General features: G+C 40.7%; 1 protein-coding gene across 1 annotated transcript; it reads right to left on the bottom strand.

Moving 5' to 3' along the window:
• Positions 1-2855: 2855 nt before the first annotated feature.
• LOC108789526 (zinc finger protein 527-like) lies at positions 2856-15469 on the bottom strand. The gene is made up of 2 exons (XM_018559564.1): positions 15265-15469; positions 2856-4340 (listed from the first exon to the last, which is right to left on the bottom strand). Exon 2 carries the CDS (start codon positions 4287-4289, stop codon positions 2856-2858), a length of 1434 nt encoding a protein of 477 aa, XP_018415066.1. The 5' UTR covers positions 4290-4340; positions 15265-15469.
• Between the last annotated feature and the right edge of the window lie 2437 nt (positions 15470-17906).

Below are 17906 nucleotides of genomic sequence, written 5' to 3'. Positions count from 1 at the left end.
CAACAGTGTGTGGATGAAATGCTGGGGTTGATTTACTAACCTTATAAACACACCACAAACAAGTATACACCTCTGTAGTGTGTTCCCTCCCAGCATGATCTATTGGTGGAATCTAGACACCTTTGTAGTGTGTACACACCCAACAGGTGTGTTGTGCAAAGCCTTGCATGAATTGCAAGGTGATGTTGTGTAAATTAGCTCTACATTGTGTTGCTTGCGTTGATGAATGCAGGAATGTAAATGCATGAGCAAACAATTTTTGTCTAAACTGTGAAGCAGCATTACATATGCATCATGTGCATGATTTTTCCATATATGGCATTAGTGGAAATATGCTTTTAGAGACTTGCATTCCGCTATTAGAGCGGCGTGTAGCCTATGGCGCATGCTACATGACGCGCACGTACGTAAATACATACCGAAGATGGCAAGGAGAAGATAACATACAAAGATTAAAGGGGCAGCATCAGCTAATAAAGCTTAGATGTACAACTACCACAGGGTAGAAAAGGAGGTGTCACATACAGTATAGCCAGCAAAGATTTCAATCATGAGTGGCTTGATTACAGGTAGAAAAGGCCGTGACTGTGGTACATAACTAACATTTGTCAAACAAGGCACTAACCATCTGGGGTAAATTTACATAGCAATGCACAGGGAGGATCGGGCACCAAAGAAAAGTGCGAGTTCAACTTACTAAATTTGTAGTATTTTATTCTAAAATCGTGTCTGCATTTTTAAAAAACGTTTTGCATACAAGTGCATTAATGTTATTTGTTCAGAAAAGTTTTTAACTATACGAATGCCATGTATTAGCTGTAAAAATGACAGAGGTGGAGTATTCACAAGAAACTGCAAAGTGAATTTGTCTTGACTAGTAACAGAGTGCACTTATTCCGTACTTTATCTCCCTGCCTTACTTGCAAATATCCCCCATTTGCTTGGCTAAAAAGAAGTTTCATTACTTCCATGAGAATAAAGAAAATATCCTCAATTAGTGCAATGGTAGAATAGAACCAATGTCATGCAGTTACCAAGTCAGAGTACCAGACTGACCCTCAACTAACAACATTATAGTCAAGAGTCCAAGGTTAACTGTATTTGTTAGTAGAAATTATTTTAAAAAAATGTTTTTTGGAGTACTAATATCCATGCAGCAGTATGATTGTATATATCTGATAGGTGATAAATCAGATTTTAAGTAAACTATCCACCTTACTTTGTTTTACAAACAAGCATAGCAGAAGAATAAGACAAGCAAAAAACATATATACTGTTTATATATTTACATATATAAGAGTTGTTCAGGATAAATACAAATTTGACCCCTGCTCCCCACACCGGACAGTCCCATTTCTCTGCGACTGCAGAACCGAAAACAGTAAAAATGGCCCCATTGCTTCATACCAGGGTTGCAGAGATGGACCTCTTTGGGGTTGTTTTACTAAAGGCAAATAAGCTGTTCGCTTAGCAAGGGAATTTTCCCTGAGCTTAGTTAATGAGGTGAACCTCTGTTGACTTCCATCATCCAATCATGTGCAAGCAAAAAAACTGTTTTTTTTCTTCTGCCCATGATTGGGTACTCTTTGCAAAGAAAAAATGTCACCATATTTAATGAGCTAAGGGGTAATTCCCTTGAAAAGTTAAAGAGACACTAAACTCAGGTGTCAGGTGACACTAAACTCAGTTAAATATTAAAATTGCATTCAATGTATCTTATTTGTGTATCACTCGGCTGTAGATCCTCAAATCATCTCTGAATTGGTGCTGACACTGTCCTTCCTGCTGGAGAGTGGCTAATTTTGTTCCCCATGGTCCCTTGGTTGTATTGTAAAGTAGCCACCACTCCAAGCTCACTCCTGTGATGGACTACAATCTCACGTTTAGTTTACTCATTTGTATTCAGATTGTAGTCCATCAAAGGAGTGAGCTTGGAGTGGTGGCTACTTTACAATACAACCAAGGGACCATGGGGAACAAAATTAGCCACTCTCCAGCAGGAAGGACAGTGTCAGCACCAATTCAGAGATGATTTGAGGATCTACAGTCGAGTGATACACAAATAAGATACATTTTTGTTAATAATTAAGGTACGTGAATGCATTTTTAAGGTTTAACTGAGTTTACTGTCACTTTAAAATTCCCATGCAAAGTAAAAATCCTATTTGCCTTTAGTAAATCAACCCCTTTGCGCTACTTTAAAGACTGGTTTCATTTCGATCTATCCTGAACAAAAATTTAAAAAATACAAAATAAAAACTTTTAAAAAATAGTGCCTTTGGCATTCAGGCGAATTCTGTATTGTAAATAATAGCCAATACATTTTAATGTACAGTTTCTGAATGCAAAATATTTTTGATAAGTGCCTAATGTATTGTATTTTGTGGTGTCTTAGCTATTTTAAATGTAGGCATCAAGCTTATCTGACAGCTCCAGTGTAATGCATATCTAGTATTTCACACTCACAAAGTGTTTAAGGTGTTTCTTTAGTTTAAAGGTACAAATACGCTTCATAAGTAAAAAATAAAAGGAAGCACCATTCTAACTGCACACTCTAAACTTAGGAATACATGGTTAGTTATTAAATGGATTGCTACAGTAATATAAACCTATGTGCAACGTTTAAAGAACAAAAATAAAGATGGGGCTTCCCTTATGGGAAGCAAGTGCTATATAGTTAAGGTGTCATTTGGTCCATACAAGTCTACAACATGGGGTACCCCCTGTTTGGTCCACCAAAGTCCACTACAAAATACGGACCAGTATAACAATTTTGTAAAGCTATTCCTTTTACAGTTAGGTGACTGATGTAACATGAACTGGTCACATGTTTCCAGCGCATTCCTTGTCTCTTCTTAATGTTTTGCAAGCATGTGACGCTGCAAAGTGTTGCGCTCTCCAAAGCGCATGTGGCAGACTTCACATTGGTGAGGCCGTTCCCCAGTATGACTCAGCTGATGACGTGACAGCTCACCAATATCCCGAAACCTGCGATGGCAAATTTGGCACTGGCAAGGTTTCCCACCAAAATGAGTGTATTTATGACGTGTAAGATGGGATGTCCTCTTAAAAGCTTTGCCACAAATCTTGCATACGTGAGGCTTCTGCTGGGAATGGGCAATGCTGTGTCTTTGGAGGTAGGACAGATACTCAAATATCCGAAAGCACACTGGGCATTTATAGACCTTTCTTGGCGCTACTGATTTTGAGACATCAATATGTGTAAGGTCTGAGCTGGAATCATTGGTTGGAATATTATCTTTTGACGTTTTAGACTCTTCTACAACCACAGTGTAAGGCAGACCTTGGCTGTCAATAAGCAGAAATCTCCTGAAGGTGGAGCTTCCAGATTTTTCTTTTGGTACAGAAATGGCTAGTTCCCCTTTTGAGTCATCAGGTGGTATACGAACATATTTATCTCTTTGAATGCTGCTTACGCCAATATCATTTTGCATAAAGGTGCCACTTGCAGCAGGCAATTCCTTATACTGAATGCGTTGCTGATTGAGCATTTTCTGGTTGAATCTTTCTGCTGAGCGCATCAAAGCCTCTTGACCACTTAATTTCATTCTCTTCAATGGTTCACTTGTACCGCCCTGAAAGGGAGCATGATTAAGCCTCGCTACTCTCTTGTGGGAAGGATGGAATGGAATTCCAGGGTAAAGGCTAGAGTCTTCATCATGAACATCATCATCTTCAACTAAAATTGGTTCAGTTTTTACAGTGACTTTATCCCCAAAAACTTTACAAGCAGGATCTTTGGCATTGCTACAGTTGGAAGCACTGATCTTTACATCTTTTCTGAACACTTGTGAATATGTCTTCTCCTGTTTTGTAATAAAGGAACGAGTAATTTCCTTATTTAGTGTAGGCAGCTTTTTAAGTTCCATTTCATAAGGTGCCTTAAACTTTTGTACACTGCTTCCATAAGTGATAAGTGCTACATTTCCTCTGTGATCCAAGGAATTTGGTACTAGGTTGACCCACTTGTTTACTGAATGTTTACTGACCATGATCTTCCTGCTGTCTTCGCCATAACCTTTGTTCACTTCCCCTTGATCCAATGATATGCGGCCACACCTGTAACTGGTTCTGCCTTCGACATGTAGCAACCGGCCTTCCAGGCGTGCAGGCTCTTCCTTTGCCATTACAATGGCTGTTTTTTTTAGTCTTTCTGTAGACAAGTACTTGCTATGATTTACTTGTAAAGTCCTTGGTACAGTGACATTTTTCTGCTGGTTGAGAAATTTAAGGTTGGTTGCAGCCATTCTCCAGCTTTCAGGATCCATTCACCAAGATGTTGTATATCACACTTAAAGAGACACAAGGATTCTGTGCACCTACAGAGTAACATAATATCATTACTAAACATTTGCATATTATTATTGTATCATTGCTCAATTACATTGCTATGCGCTAAAAAGTATAAAATATCACAGTACTGTATATCAAAAGGAGTTAAAAATAAGTGATGTCTTTCACTATGGTTGGACTGTGTTCTAGTCCTGAGGGCGCAACTTGTAAATGTGCAAAGAGGTGGAATTGTGCACCTTCTGGCAAATAGAACAAGCCAGAACTACTGCAGTCTGAGTTTTGGACCTAACGTTTGCATATGTTTAGTGAAACGGTATCAATATCAGAACGAGCAATGCTGGACATTTTTAGAGATTAAACAGCTCTAAAACCTGATCAACTCAAGAGGTTTTCATCATAGGTACATGTAACATGGCTTGTACAACCCTCCAGTCTCCAGTGTCCCATCATGACAGTTTAAAGCAACATAAGAGGAAACAGACAGTTTTAGATTGGATCACCTGTTGCAATAAACTTTCCTGAAGTCTACATGGCAGCATTCATATGGTGGCAAAGGGGAACTAAACCCATCTGATTGGGGAATTTACTAAGGCTAGAGTGGACAAAAAGTGGGGTAGCTGTGCATGGCAAGCTATAACCTTAACTGAACAAGCTGAATATACAAAATGATTGGTTAGTACATATAGATTGAACTCGATGGACTTGATATTTTTTCAACCTGACTAACTATGCATAGGAAAAATAAATCTGCGCTCCTGGATATGGCTAAATTGTACTTGTATCAAAAAGCAGCTATGAAAATAAAGGAGGTGAACCGCCTTTAGATGGATAGAGTATTTGAAACACAGCGCTAGAGATGAAGTCAACAAAATATGTGTAAATATTCACAGATTGGGTTAAGTGATCAATGTATATCAATGTATAAATTATGTGTATTCGAGACAGTCATAAAAAGTAAACGAAAAAGATGGTTTGTATCAATGTGTGAACAACATGAGTGAGCAATTAACTGAAGATTAAGTGTAGCCTATGGCTAATAGATATTAATGACATTCAAACGTAAGTGAATAATCGTGATAAACTTAGATGACAAAGAATAAATAGTAAAATTAAATAATAATAAATAGATAAAGTCAGCTTCGATTAAAATTAAGTAATAGTAGATGATAGTAGATGGATGAAATCAGCTTCGATTAATGAATATAATACGGCATTACAACTTCTTTGAAAATATATAACACAGTATCAGAAAAAACGTCTCAAAAAGATGACAGTGAATAATCTGTAACAGTTTTTTCAAAAAAGCTGAAAAAAATCGAATAATTCAAGAATTGGAAGAAAAGCATTCAGCTTGTCGGACTAAGGAGATAGGAACCAACAATCATCCGTCTTCTAACTCCCCCACCCCCCCTTTTTCCTGTTCTTACATTGCCTATTTTTTTAAGATCTACTCTTCATATCGCCCATTGAACATTGCTGTCTCTGGCATCGCCTTCACTTAAAGAAACAATTCAAGATCAATATAGATCACTGAATGCTATTCTTCCAATTTTTGAATTATTCGATTTTTTTCAGCTTTTTTGAAAAAACTGTCACAGATTATTCACTGTAATCTTTTTGAGACGTTTTTTCTGATACTGTGTTATATATTTTCAATGAAGTTGTAATGCCGTATTATATTCATTAATCGAAGCTGATTTCATCCATCTACTATCATCTACTATTACTTAATCTTAATCGAAGCTGACTTTATCTATTTATTATTATTTAATTTTACTATTTATTCTTTGTCATCTAAGTTTATCACGATTATTCACTTACGTTTGAATGTCATTAATATCTATTAGCCATAGGCTACACTTAATCTTCAGTTAATTGCTCACTCATGTTGTTCACACAGTGATACAAACCATCTTTTTCGTTTACTTTTCATGACTGTTTCGAATACACATAATTTATACATTGATATACATTGATCACTTAACCCAATCTGTGAATATTTACACATATTTTGTTGACTTCATCTCTAGCGCTGTGTTTGAAATACTCTATCTGACTAACTATGCGCCTATGTAGTATGCACAGGTGCACCAGATCCTGTCTGCTCCGATTTTACTAAATCCCCCCTAGTTACATTCAAGGCATGTCTCTTCCACAGATGCCAGTGTGCTTATGTTAGCTCTCAGCCGAACCTTCAATCCCTCACATGGCTGGTGTCATAACTGCAGCACCATGGCAACTGGTGATTCAAACCAAGGCTAGGATGGCCCCTTCCTTGGCTGTAAAGGATAGGAGGGTTTAGTTCTGCTTTAAGGCCCCTTCCTCAACTCACAAGACTAGTGAAACCACATAAATGCTTAGCTGGTCCCCCACCTTCTCATGTTGTCTCTTTTATCTTCAAAACTGCAGGCCAGTGAAAGGAGAACATTGTCAGCCTTCTTATATCTTGTTTTAAAAGTTAAACTTTAAAAAGTTCAACTTCTAGTTGATTGATTTGCTGCCATGTAGTATCCAGGAAAATGGAAAGTATCAATACCTTCTTTAATTTTACTTTCCTGCTGCTCACCAATGGTAGCACTAGACCTGTTCTCATAGTTTGATCTATTTATGAGCATAAAGTGATGTGGGCTACATCCAAACATTTATATGTTATTCCCTTCAGGGCTCCTGAAGATGCAGGAAGAAGTGGAGCTTCTACCATATACAGTCATTGGTCGGTGCCAAGAAGGAAAATCCGGGTAGCTACTGGTTTTATTTTCCTTTAACCTAACTATATTAGCAGAATCAAAGAAAACCTACCACCAAATATTTATTCAAATAAAATATGTACACTAAGTGCTACCAAAACTTTGAACTGACATCCTCAGACATGGCAATATAAGAATTGCTATTATGCACATAATGGGGTCTGTTTATATTTTTTCACACAAGAGTCACACCTTTTTCAAACTGAATGTGTGAATACTGGGCAAAAGCTGTGTGAATCTTGTGTGAAACAAATTATACATAGACCCTTTTAAAAATCCAATTCAAAACAGATTAGATATTTTTTAAGTACTGTGGCAATTCTAATAGTGTTGAAGTGTATACCTGTGTCAGTCAGAGGACACTGTTTTGCTATATACAGGTGCAATCTTGCAGGATGGAAAAGGAGACGTCAATATTCAGTTCTTTTGTGGACAAACGGGCTGCTGAATTGGAAAGTATTGTTTTTCTTGTTCTGAAAAATCCAAATTTCTCCCAGGCCAAATCTGAATGTAAAAGTCCAGGGGTAGACAATTGATCATGGCATTTAGTATTCAGTCTCTCCAGTCCAGCAGCCAGCAGGAATTTATTGGAGCAAGCTCCATTGTCAACAACTAGAAAAAAACTCAAAAGTTAGGCACCAGATGTGAATTTTAAAGGAGCATTTGTTACCTTGCTCCTGGCATTTGCCCAGCCCTGCTTTACACGGAAATCAAATAAGGCACAGATTTGGATTCAATAACACTATCCTGCATACATGTGCTCTACAAAAGTCCATGGTGTCCTTCCATCAGGCCACGCTTCTTAGTCAGTTCCAGTCTAAGTTCCCTGCAGCCTACTGATATCTGAGGCCCATCTATCAATTCTGAAGCCTTCCTTTGTCACTTCTGGTTGTGGTCAACATATGTGTTCCAGGATGTTTTATATGTTCTTAAAAGGTGCATTTGAGCAGCTAAAGTAGCACCCAACTCATGTTCTCCCAGGGACACTTCAAGCAGGTAATACAGCACATGTCACCTCTGCATTGCCCCACAGAGCCCAGCTGACCTACAGCTACCCTGTGAATGAGCAAAAGGAAATAGGATAGAAGGGAGGGCAACCTGGTTAGAAGGTCAGGATCCAGGTACAAAGCGTTCATCAAGAAGTGGAACAGGAAGCATAACTTGAATGTGGTAGGAATTTTCCTTATATGCTAATCTTTGTGTTCCTGTCCAGTTACATGCAGGTCAAGTGTACTGTCCTGGAGGTAACTGAGAAAATACAGTATATGGTGTTAAAGATCAACTGTAGGCAATTTTAAAAACATTTATTTCATATGAATTGAATTTACAAAGTTATTTATTAATAGCGCTATGTACAATTATATGCAACCCTTCCTTGTATTAAAATGTATCTCTAGTGAAACTATACAATTAAATCTTAGCTTAAAAAGTGAAAGCAAGCACCAAGGGGTGGCTGCATTCATCTATTATGGGATTAAACCTTGGACATTTAAAATGCAAATCTCAACTTTCTCTTAAAAAGTTAAGAGAACTGTGGCCAAACCTTTTTTTTGGCTATAGTCCTCTTTTAGGTCACAGGAGGACATTTAGTTAAGTACTCCTGTGACCCAAACTCAGCATATAGCGGGCTACTGCGTGCTATATGCTGACAGTGCAGAGCCGCGCTGCAGCCGGGAAGGATCCCAACAACATTGGCAGGATACACCCCACTGCATGATTGACAGCTGGCTTTGTCCCTCAAATAAGCACTTGAGGAATAGAGAGAAGGGAGGGGGAATCCCTGTGGGGAGCAGTGACTGACACTCATTATTCTTTGCAGGCATATATGCTGTCACCTCTTAGGGGCCCGTTCACACCAGTTGCAGTGTGTTCCGGCCCAATTCTGGCCAGAACGCACTGCCTCGCATTGCGGCCGGCTCACTTTTTAGTGGGGCAGGATGGGACCTGCAGCATTTTGATCGCACCGCACAAGACCGGACCGCAGGTACAATGTGCCTTGCGATCCCATGCGGGCGATCGCATTGCGGCCGGAGGGCATGGCTACGGTGCCATTCACTTCAATGGCCCTCCACGCCCCACAAAAAAGTGAGCCGGCCGCAATGCGAGGCAGTGCGTTCTGGCCAGAATCGGGCCGGAATGCACTGCAACTGGTGTGAACGGGCCCTTAATGCCTACTTTAGTTCCCAAATACCTTTTTAATAGTATAGTTTAATTACAAGCTTGCCTAAATTCTCATTATTCCATATGTACCAGCTGATATTTCCAGTCACTCAGAGTATCTACTGTAGTTGCTGAAATAGTAGAGAAGGTGTAGAGCAGAGATGAGTGACAGAGATAATCTAGACCCTGCAGCTTCTGTAAAACTACAAATTCCGTCATGCATCTACCTCTGGAAGTCATGCCTGTGGCTGTCAGAGTCGTAGTTTCACCACAGCTGGAGGGCCGATGTTAGGCTACCCCTTTCCTAAAAACTCTCATTAAACATGCACTGGTAAATCGAGTGTGACAAATGCTTACACAACACACAAGCATAGAGCCCCTTGCACAGCCTCCACTTGTAACGCTTGATGACCTTGGTGACCTATTAGCAGGCCTTGGCAAAAACACTGTGAGGTAGGGGCAATGTCTGTTTGCATGAGTATTTGCTTTTGTGTGTAAGTCATTATATATCTGCTATAGCTTTTCATTTTTGTAATTATTTCTTCTCCAAATGTTTACTATACGCCAGTTACTACATTAGCAAGGTAGAGTATGAATCTGGTATAAATGTTCTCTTATGGAAAGAAAAATAAAGTCTGAGGAGCTATTCTACATTTCTCTACAAATGCAGAGAAAAAAAATGATCATTATAATCCCACCGCTGCATACTGAACACCTATTCCCTTCAGGGCTCCTGCCTTCCTGATCCACTGCAATAGTTCCCCAAGAATCTTATTCCAATTCGGATTTTTTATTAAGTATTTGCATATGGCTGGAATGAGCTCATCCTGTTTTTGGTATGCCATAGAGCAAAGCACAGAAAGTGTGGAAAGAGATAAATTATTGCTTATTCCACAAAGAGATTGTAACATGGCCCGGACAGATGTGTTGGTACCCTAGAACAGATTATAAATAACTGGATCATAGTGAGATTTCACACTGTTTCCTGTAATTAGTATCACACGTGTCTTCTTCAATCTTGTAATCAGTTGGCCTGTTTGGATGGAGAAGAGTAGTCTCTCTGCTATTTGGTATCATTGTTTGTGTCACACTGAACATGGACCAGCGAATGCAAAGGAAGAGATTTGTCTGAGGAGATCAGAAAAAAAGATGATAGATCTTCATGTCAAAGAAAAAGACTATAAGACCATCTCCACGCAGCTTGATGTTCCTGTGACTACAGTTGCAAATTTTGGTAAGAACTTCCGTAAAAAATATATTAATACCTGCAGTGGGGCTACCACTGCACTGCAAAGGGTTAATGGCTCATTTGTTTCTAGGTACTAAACAAAAAAAAAGTTATACTTACCAGAGCATCTGAACCGGCCTGTTCGAACGTCTCTCCCCCTCTGCTGCAGGGGTCTAAGGATTCTGGTGTTGTCACGTTCTGTACACTGTGCATAGACTGTGTATAGACGTGAGGACGCTGAAGAGCAGTTCATCTGTGCAGCGGAGGAGGAGATACGCTTCAGTGATCACAGAAGCAGGGAGCCGGCTAAGATGGTCTGGTGGTTATAACTTTTTTTTTTCGCACCTAGACACAAACAAGCACTTAGGGTTATTAACATTTGCAGTGGTAGCCCGGCTGCAAGGGTTAATAACATTTTTAACCAGAGTTCTCCTTTAAGGTCCATGGCAGTGTAACAAACTCCCTGGATGTGGCTGCAAAAGGGAAGCCGACCAGATTGTACAGGATGATAGTGCCCTATCTTATCCTAAAGAGCCGAGGAAAACTTCCAACAGGACACAAGTTGAACTCCAAGGTCAAGGTACATCACAACCAGGTGTCTGATTGCACCTTCTGTTGCTTTTTGAATGACAAAGGCCTCAATGGGAGAAGACCCAGGAGGAAAGAACAACATAAAAAGGACAGACTGGAATTTGGAAAATGCATAATGACAATTCACAATGCTTCTGGGTGAATGTCCTGACAGCTCTTTGTGCTCACAGTTAAAAAAATCATCTTTCAAAGAAAGGAACACCATACCTACCGTGAAACATGGAGGAGGCTCATTTATGTTTTGGGGCTTCTTTGCCGTTTCTAGCACAGAGTACCTTTAATCTGTGCAGGGCACAAGAAACCTCAAGACTATTAAGGAATTCTAGAGGAAGACTTACAGTCTCTTTCTCAGTCGTAGGTCATGGGTCCTCCAACAGGATAATGGCTGAAAGCACACAGCTAAAAGCTGTGAATGGCTATTAACATACATTAGATTATTCTGAAGTGGCCTTCTGTGAGCCCTGATCTGAACCCTATCAAAACATTTAGGCCTTGATCATACCGAAAGCGTGTACATTGCAGAGTGGTAGCGATCGGACGCGTGACAAAACTTTGCCAGCGTTCCGTTCCACTGCAAACGCAAAATATAGGGCTTGCTCTATTTTTTTGCATTTGCAGTGGAACGCACCGCCACGCCCCCTCCCGCCCCAAAACGCGGGGGGAAGATTCTCAGCGATCGCGGTGCGTTCCAGCAGCTGCCGCTCTGGAACGCACACGCTTTCGGTGTGAACAAGCCCTTATGGAAAGAGATGACACGTGCAGTCAGTCAGGGGGTGGTGTGACCTCTATGTCCGTGGATTATATATCAGTAGATGGTGTGATCTCTATGTCTATGGATTATATATCAGGAGATGGTGTGATCTCTATGTGCATGGATTATATATCAGTAGATGGTGTGATCTCTATGTCTATGGATTATATATCAGGAGATGGTGTGATCTCTATGTGCATGGATTATATATCAGTAGATGGTGTGATCTCTATGTCTATGGATTATATATCAGGAGATGGTGTGATCTCTATGTGCATGGATTATATATCAGTAGATGGTGTGATCTCTATGTCTATGGATTATATATCAGGAGATGGTGTGATCTCTATGTGCATGGATTATATATCAGTAGATGGTGTGATCTCTATGTCTATGGATTATATATCAGGAGATGGTGTGATCTCTATGTGCATGGATTATATATCAGTAGATGGTGTGATCTCTATGTCTATGGATTATATATCAGGAGATGGTGTGATCTCTATGTGCATGGATTATATATCAGTAGATGGTGTGATCTCTATGTCTATGGATTATATATCAGGAGATGGTGTGATCTCTATGTGCATGGATTATATATCAGTAGATGGTGTGATCTCTATGTCTATGGATTATATATCAGGAGATGGTGTGATCTCTATGTGCATGGATTATATATCAGTAGATGGTGTGATCTCTATGTCTATGGATTATATATCAGGAGATGGTGTGATCTCTATGTGCATGGATTATATATCAGTAGATGGTGTGATCTCTATGTCTATGGATTATATATCAGGAGATGGTGTGATCTCTATGTGCATGGATTATATATCAGTAGATGGTGTGATCTCTATGTCTATGGATTATATATCAGGAGATGGTGTGATCTCTATGTGCATGGATTATATATCAGTAGATGGTGTGATCTCTATGTCTATGGATTATATATCAGGAGATGGTGTGATCTCTATGTGCATGGATTATATATCAGTAGATGGTGTGATCTCTATGTCTATGGATTATATATCAGGAGATGGTGTGATCTCTATGTGCATGGATTATATATCAGTAGATGGTGTGATCTCTATGTCTATGGATTATATATCAGGAGATGGTGTGATCTCTATGTGCATGGATTATATATCAGTAGATGGTGTGATCTCTATGTCTATGGATTATATATCAGGAGATGGTGTGATCTCTATGTGCATGGATTATATATCAGTAGATGGTGTGATCTCTATGTCTATGGATTATATATCAGGAGATGGTGTGATCTCTATGTGCATGGATTATATATCAGTAGATGGTGTGATCTCTATGTCTATGGATTATATATCAGGAGATGGTGTGATCTCTATGTGCATGGATTATATATCAGTAGATGGTGTGATCTCTATGTCTATGGATTATATATCAGGAGATGGTGTGATCTCTATGTGCATGGATTATATATCAGTAGATGGTGTGATCTCTATGTCTATGGATTATATATCAGGAGATGGTGTGATCTCTATGTGCATGGATTATATATCAGTAGATGGTGTGATCTCTATGTCTATGGATTATATATCAGGAGATGGTGTGATCTCTATGTGCATGGATTATATATCAGTAGATGGTGTGATCTCTATGTCTATGGATTATATATCAGGAGATGGTGTGATCTCTATGTGCATGGATTATATATCAGTAGATGGTGTGATCTCTATGTCTATGGATTATATATCAGGAGATGGTGTGATCTCTATGTGCATGGATTATATATCAGTAGATGGTGTGATCTCTATGTCTATGGATTATATATCAGGAGATGGTGTGATCTCTATGTGCATGGATTATATATCAGTAGATGGTGTGATCTCTATGTCTATGGATTATATATCAGGAGATGGTGTGATCTCTATGTGCATGGATTATATATCAGTAGATGGTGTGATCTCTATGTCTATGGATTATATATCAGGAGATGGTGTGATCTCTATGTGCATGGATTATATATCAGTAGATGGTGTGATCTCTATGTCTATGGATTATATATCAGGAGATGGTGTGATCTCTATGTGCATGGATTATATATCAGTAGATGGTGTGAGCTCTATGTCCATGGATTATATATCAGGAGATGATGTGATCTCTATTTCCATGGATTATATATCAGGAGATGGTGTGTTCTCTATGTCCATGGATTATATATCAGTGGATGGTGTGATCTCTATGTGCATGGATTATATATCAGTAGATGGTGTGATCTCTATGTGCATGGATTATATATCAGGGGATGGTGTGATCTCTATGTCCATGGATTATATATCAGGGGATGGTGTGATCTCTATGTGCATGGATTATATATCAGTAGATGGTGTGAGCTCTATGTGCATGGATTATATATCAGTAGATGGTGTGAGCTCTATGTGCATGGATTATATATCAGTAGATGGTGTGAGCTCTATGTCCATGGATTATATATCAGTAGATGATGTGATCTCTAGGTGCATGGATTATATATCAGTAGATGATGTGATCTCTATGTGCATGGATTATATCAGTAGATGGTGTGATCTCTATGTCCATGGATTATATATCAGGGGATGGTGTGATCTCTATGTCCATGGATTTTATATCAGGAGATGATATGATCTCTATGTCCATGGATTATATATCAGGGGATGATGTGATCTCTATGTCTATGGATTATATATCAGGGGATGGCGTGATCTCTCTGTCTATGGATTATATATCAGGAGATGGTGTGATCTCTATGTCCATGGATTATATATCAGGGGATGATGTGATCTCTATGTCTATGGATTATATATCAGGGGATGGCGTGATCTCTATGTCTATGGATTATATATCAGGGGGTGGCGTGATCTCTATGTCTATGGATTATATATCAGGGGATGATGTGATATCTCTGTCCATGGATTATATATCAAGAGATGATGTGATCTCTATGTGCATGGATTATATATCAGGGGATGATGTGATATCTCTGTCCATGAATTATATATGAGGAGATGATGTGATCTCTATGTGCGTGGATTATATATCAGGGGATGATGTGATCTCTATGTGCATGGATTATATATCAGGAGATGGTGTGATCTCTATGTCCATGGATTATACAGTATATCAGGAGATGGTGTGATCTCTATGTGCATGGATTATACAGTATATCAGGAGATGGTGTGATCTCTATGTGCATGGATTATACAGTATATCAGGAGATGGTGTGATCTCTATGTGCATGGATTATACAGTATATCAGGAGATGGTGTGATCTCTATGTGCATGGATTGCAGCCTCTTCCTCGCAGTATGCATGCTATGGTCATGCTGTGGGATGCACACAGTCTGGGCTGTATCTGGGATCTCCTGCTCATTGTATCTATAGGAGGTTGTGTCTGGGATCAGCTGTCTCATATTGCTGCTGTCACACATACAGTAGTCCGCCCCATCAGTCCTTACCTGGATCCAGCCGCTTCCCTCGGCCTGCTTTGGCTATATATTGGTTCGGGGGAGTGTGTATAGGTGGATAGGAAGAGAAGGGTGCTTCACTGGAATATGTCCTGCTGGAAACAGAAGCCAAGTGGAAAGAAGAGACGGTACTTGTGTTCCCGGTCAGCCTGCTGCCATAGATGGGAGGATGTACACAGGCCGGGTGATGTGTCTCCCCGTTGACACTGGTCTGGTGATCACCCCAATCCTGTGTGATCTGTACTGTGTATTGTATTTGTAGTAAAGGGGCATGCAGTGTTCTCCCTGCTGTGCCTTCGTCCTGCTCTGCTGTGCCCCCCTCCTCCTCCTCCACAGCCCAGTGACGTCCCTGTTAACTCCCCTCCTCTGCCTGCTCTCTCCCCGTTGTCCTGGCTCACCCTCCATTCAGGATAGAGACTCTACTGACATTGCTCCATGTCATCTCTCCTCGCCGGTTGCTAAGGACGCACCAGCCGGGATTACAAGTGGCCGGCATAGGAAGCAACGACTGAGATATCGATCCTCTTCTTCTGTAAGGAGTCGGGAGTCAAATAAAAGGAGGCCTTCCCATCACAGCTCTCGGGCGAGGGTCTCCAATCGAGCCTCCGGCTATGCAGGCTTGCGTCAAAGTCTAAGGACACCAAGGAATCCTGTGCACGCTGCAGATGCTCTCCCCCTTTCGGACCAAGTGGCTAACATTTGTGAGGATGACGCTCCCGGCAAATTCTTCGCCCAGTTCAGTCTCCGGAACACAGAGATCATCAGGTCACTTGCCCTCCTGAGGTGTGACTGATCGGGGATAGGGAGCAAGGATTTTATGTTATGATCCGCACTGACGTCTTCTCTGTCGCAGCTTGTTCATAGATCGTCTCATTCCGGATGGTGTACCGGTGTGGTGCATCATATTCCTGTGATCCTCCTGTAGTCTGGTCTGCTGCGCACAGCTGCTCCCGATGGGTCACATTTGCCTTCAGTCATGAATTTGGTGTTTTCTCTGCTACAAATGCTCGGAATGGACCTGAATGTCCTCTTGGAGAAGCTGTGTTCTGTGAACGTTCCCCTTTAGGTTTTCATTTGCTTGCTGGGGTCAAAAAAATTTGGAATGATGAGTTTTTAGATTTGCTTCCTTCTGCTAAAGAGTTTTTGGGGAAAAAATGATAGGAAGGAGGTTGAGCGTACAGAAGAAGATAGGTTAGCAAATCGTTTATTAATTGGTTAAAGAATAACTTCAGGCAGTAACCAAATGAAGGGCTACCCTTCATTTGGGGTTAGAAGCAAGGAGGGTTAGAAGTGCTCATGTTGGTCTAGGGTGGTAAATGATAAGGAATAAATTAGAGCTGCAACAGTTAATCGATTTAGTCGATTAAAATCGACGATTGAAAACGTTACCAACGTTTTTTTTTTTTTTTTTTTTTTACCGATTAATCGAACTTAATAATCGTCCAACTAATCGATTATGAAAATAATCGTTAGCTGCAGCCCTAGAATAAATACACTGCTCTTTTTTTCTTGTTCAGCCGATTCCACCATGAACACTACCAGCATGTCGAGCGAGGAATCCCAGCTGTTTGCACTGAATTCTGACAACTGCTGCTGACTCTGAACGTACAAAGATTTTACAATCGGCTCCTTCAATCAGCTAGTCGAGGGATGCCAACCGAAAGGGTGACGTCAGCAGCACACACTGCAAATTTCTGCCGGTTCCTCAGAAACTGTCTGAAATTTGCACAGTGTATGGGCACCTAAGGTTATACTCATCCGAACCTCAGACCCACCTGGCTGATGGGCTGCAGGGACCAGTCTATCTCCCCCTCCACTCCGGCGGTAGAATGTCCCCCGACGTCCTCACATTTTATACAGTGTAACAGTGACGTAAGGTACCTCTTGCTCGGGGTGAGGCATTCCCCTGCCCCGCCCCCACCGGACAAAGCTCCAACTCCTGGTCGAAGCACCACCTCCAACCTTTTCCCAAGCTAGTGTAAGTGAGGAGCCTCCCTGTCCCTCACTTGCTCCTCACCGCTGAGGCTCCGCGACAGGTTACACAGCGGGGAGGATTTCCCTGCTGTGTAACCTGTTAGATGCCGATCTGAATGGTAAAAAAGCTGTCAGCTTCAGACATTTTCTCCATATATATAGGTGAGGCTCTGCCTCCCCTGACCGCCCATCCCTGCAGTGTAATGGACATGATTTCAGGATCCTTAGACCGCTGAAGCGGAGGGGAGGGGGGAGAGACTGCATGCACCGGTCTAGCAGCCAGTTCAGAGGAGTTCTACCGAGAACCGTGTTTTTGACCATCATCACCATCTTTTCTTGTGGTTTGGTAAAAGAGGCATGTGTTGGAGAGAAGTTTTGGTATTTGTTCAAGGTTTGGCCAACTCATTTTTTAGTTCTTCATTTATGGAGAAATGATGTGGGAAATAGTAAAACCTTAGCTATATAATTTCATATCGCATATGACCAGTTGAAAACGGCTCTTGCTGATTGGTAATTGTTACGCATTTGCTTTGGTTGGAATCTGCTCCACTTAGGCAATTTGAGAAAATAAGGAAGAGATTGAATCATCTCCTTTCTGCCGCAAATCCATTGGGGGGAATTTGTCAAAACTGGAGCAAACAGAATCTGGAGCAGTTGCC

This window comes from Nanorana parkeri, unplaced genomic scaffold (assembly GCF_000935625.1).
Source record: "Nanorana parkeri isolate BGI_ZX_2015 unplaced genomic scaffold, ASM93562v1 scaffold405, whole genome shotgun sequence".
Lineage (NCBI taxonomy): Eukaryota > Metazoa > Chordata > Amphibia > Anura > Dicroglossidae > Nanorana > Nanorana parkeri.
This window is presented reverse-complemented; position numbering and strand designations above follow the sequence as displayed.

Bases quoted from the DNA above. Each gene is read 5' to 3' on its own strand.
- LOC108789526 (XM_018559564.1), bottom strand. From the start codon at position 4,289: ATGGATCCTGAAAGCTGGAGAATGGCTGCAACCAACCTTAAATTTCTC.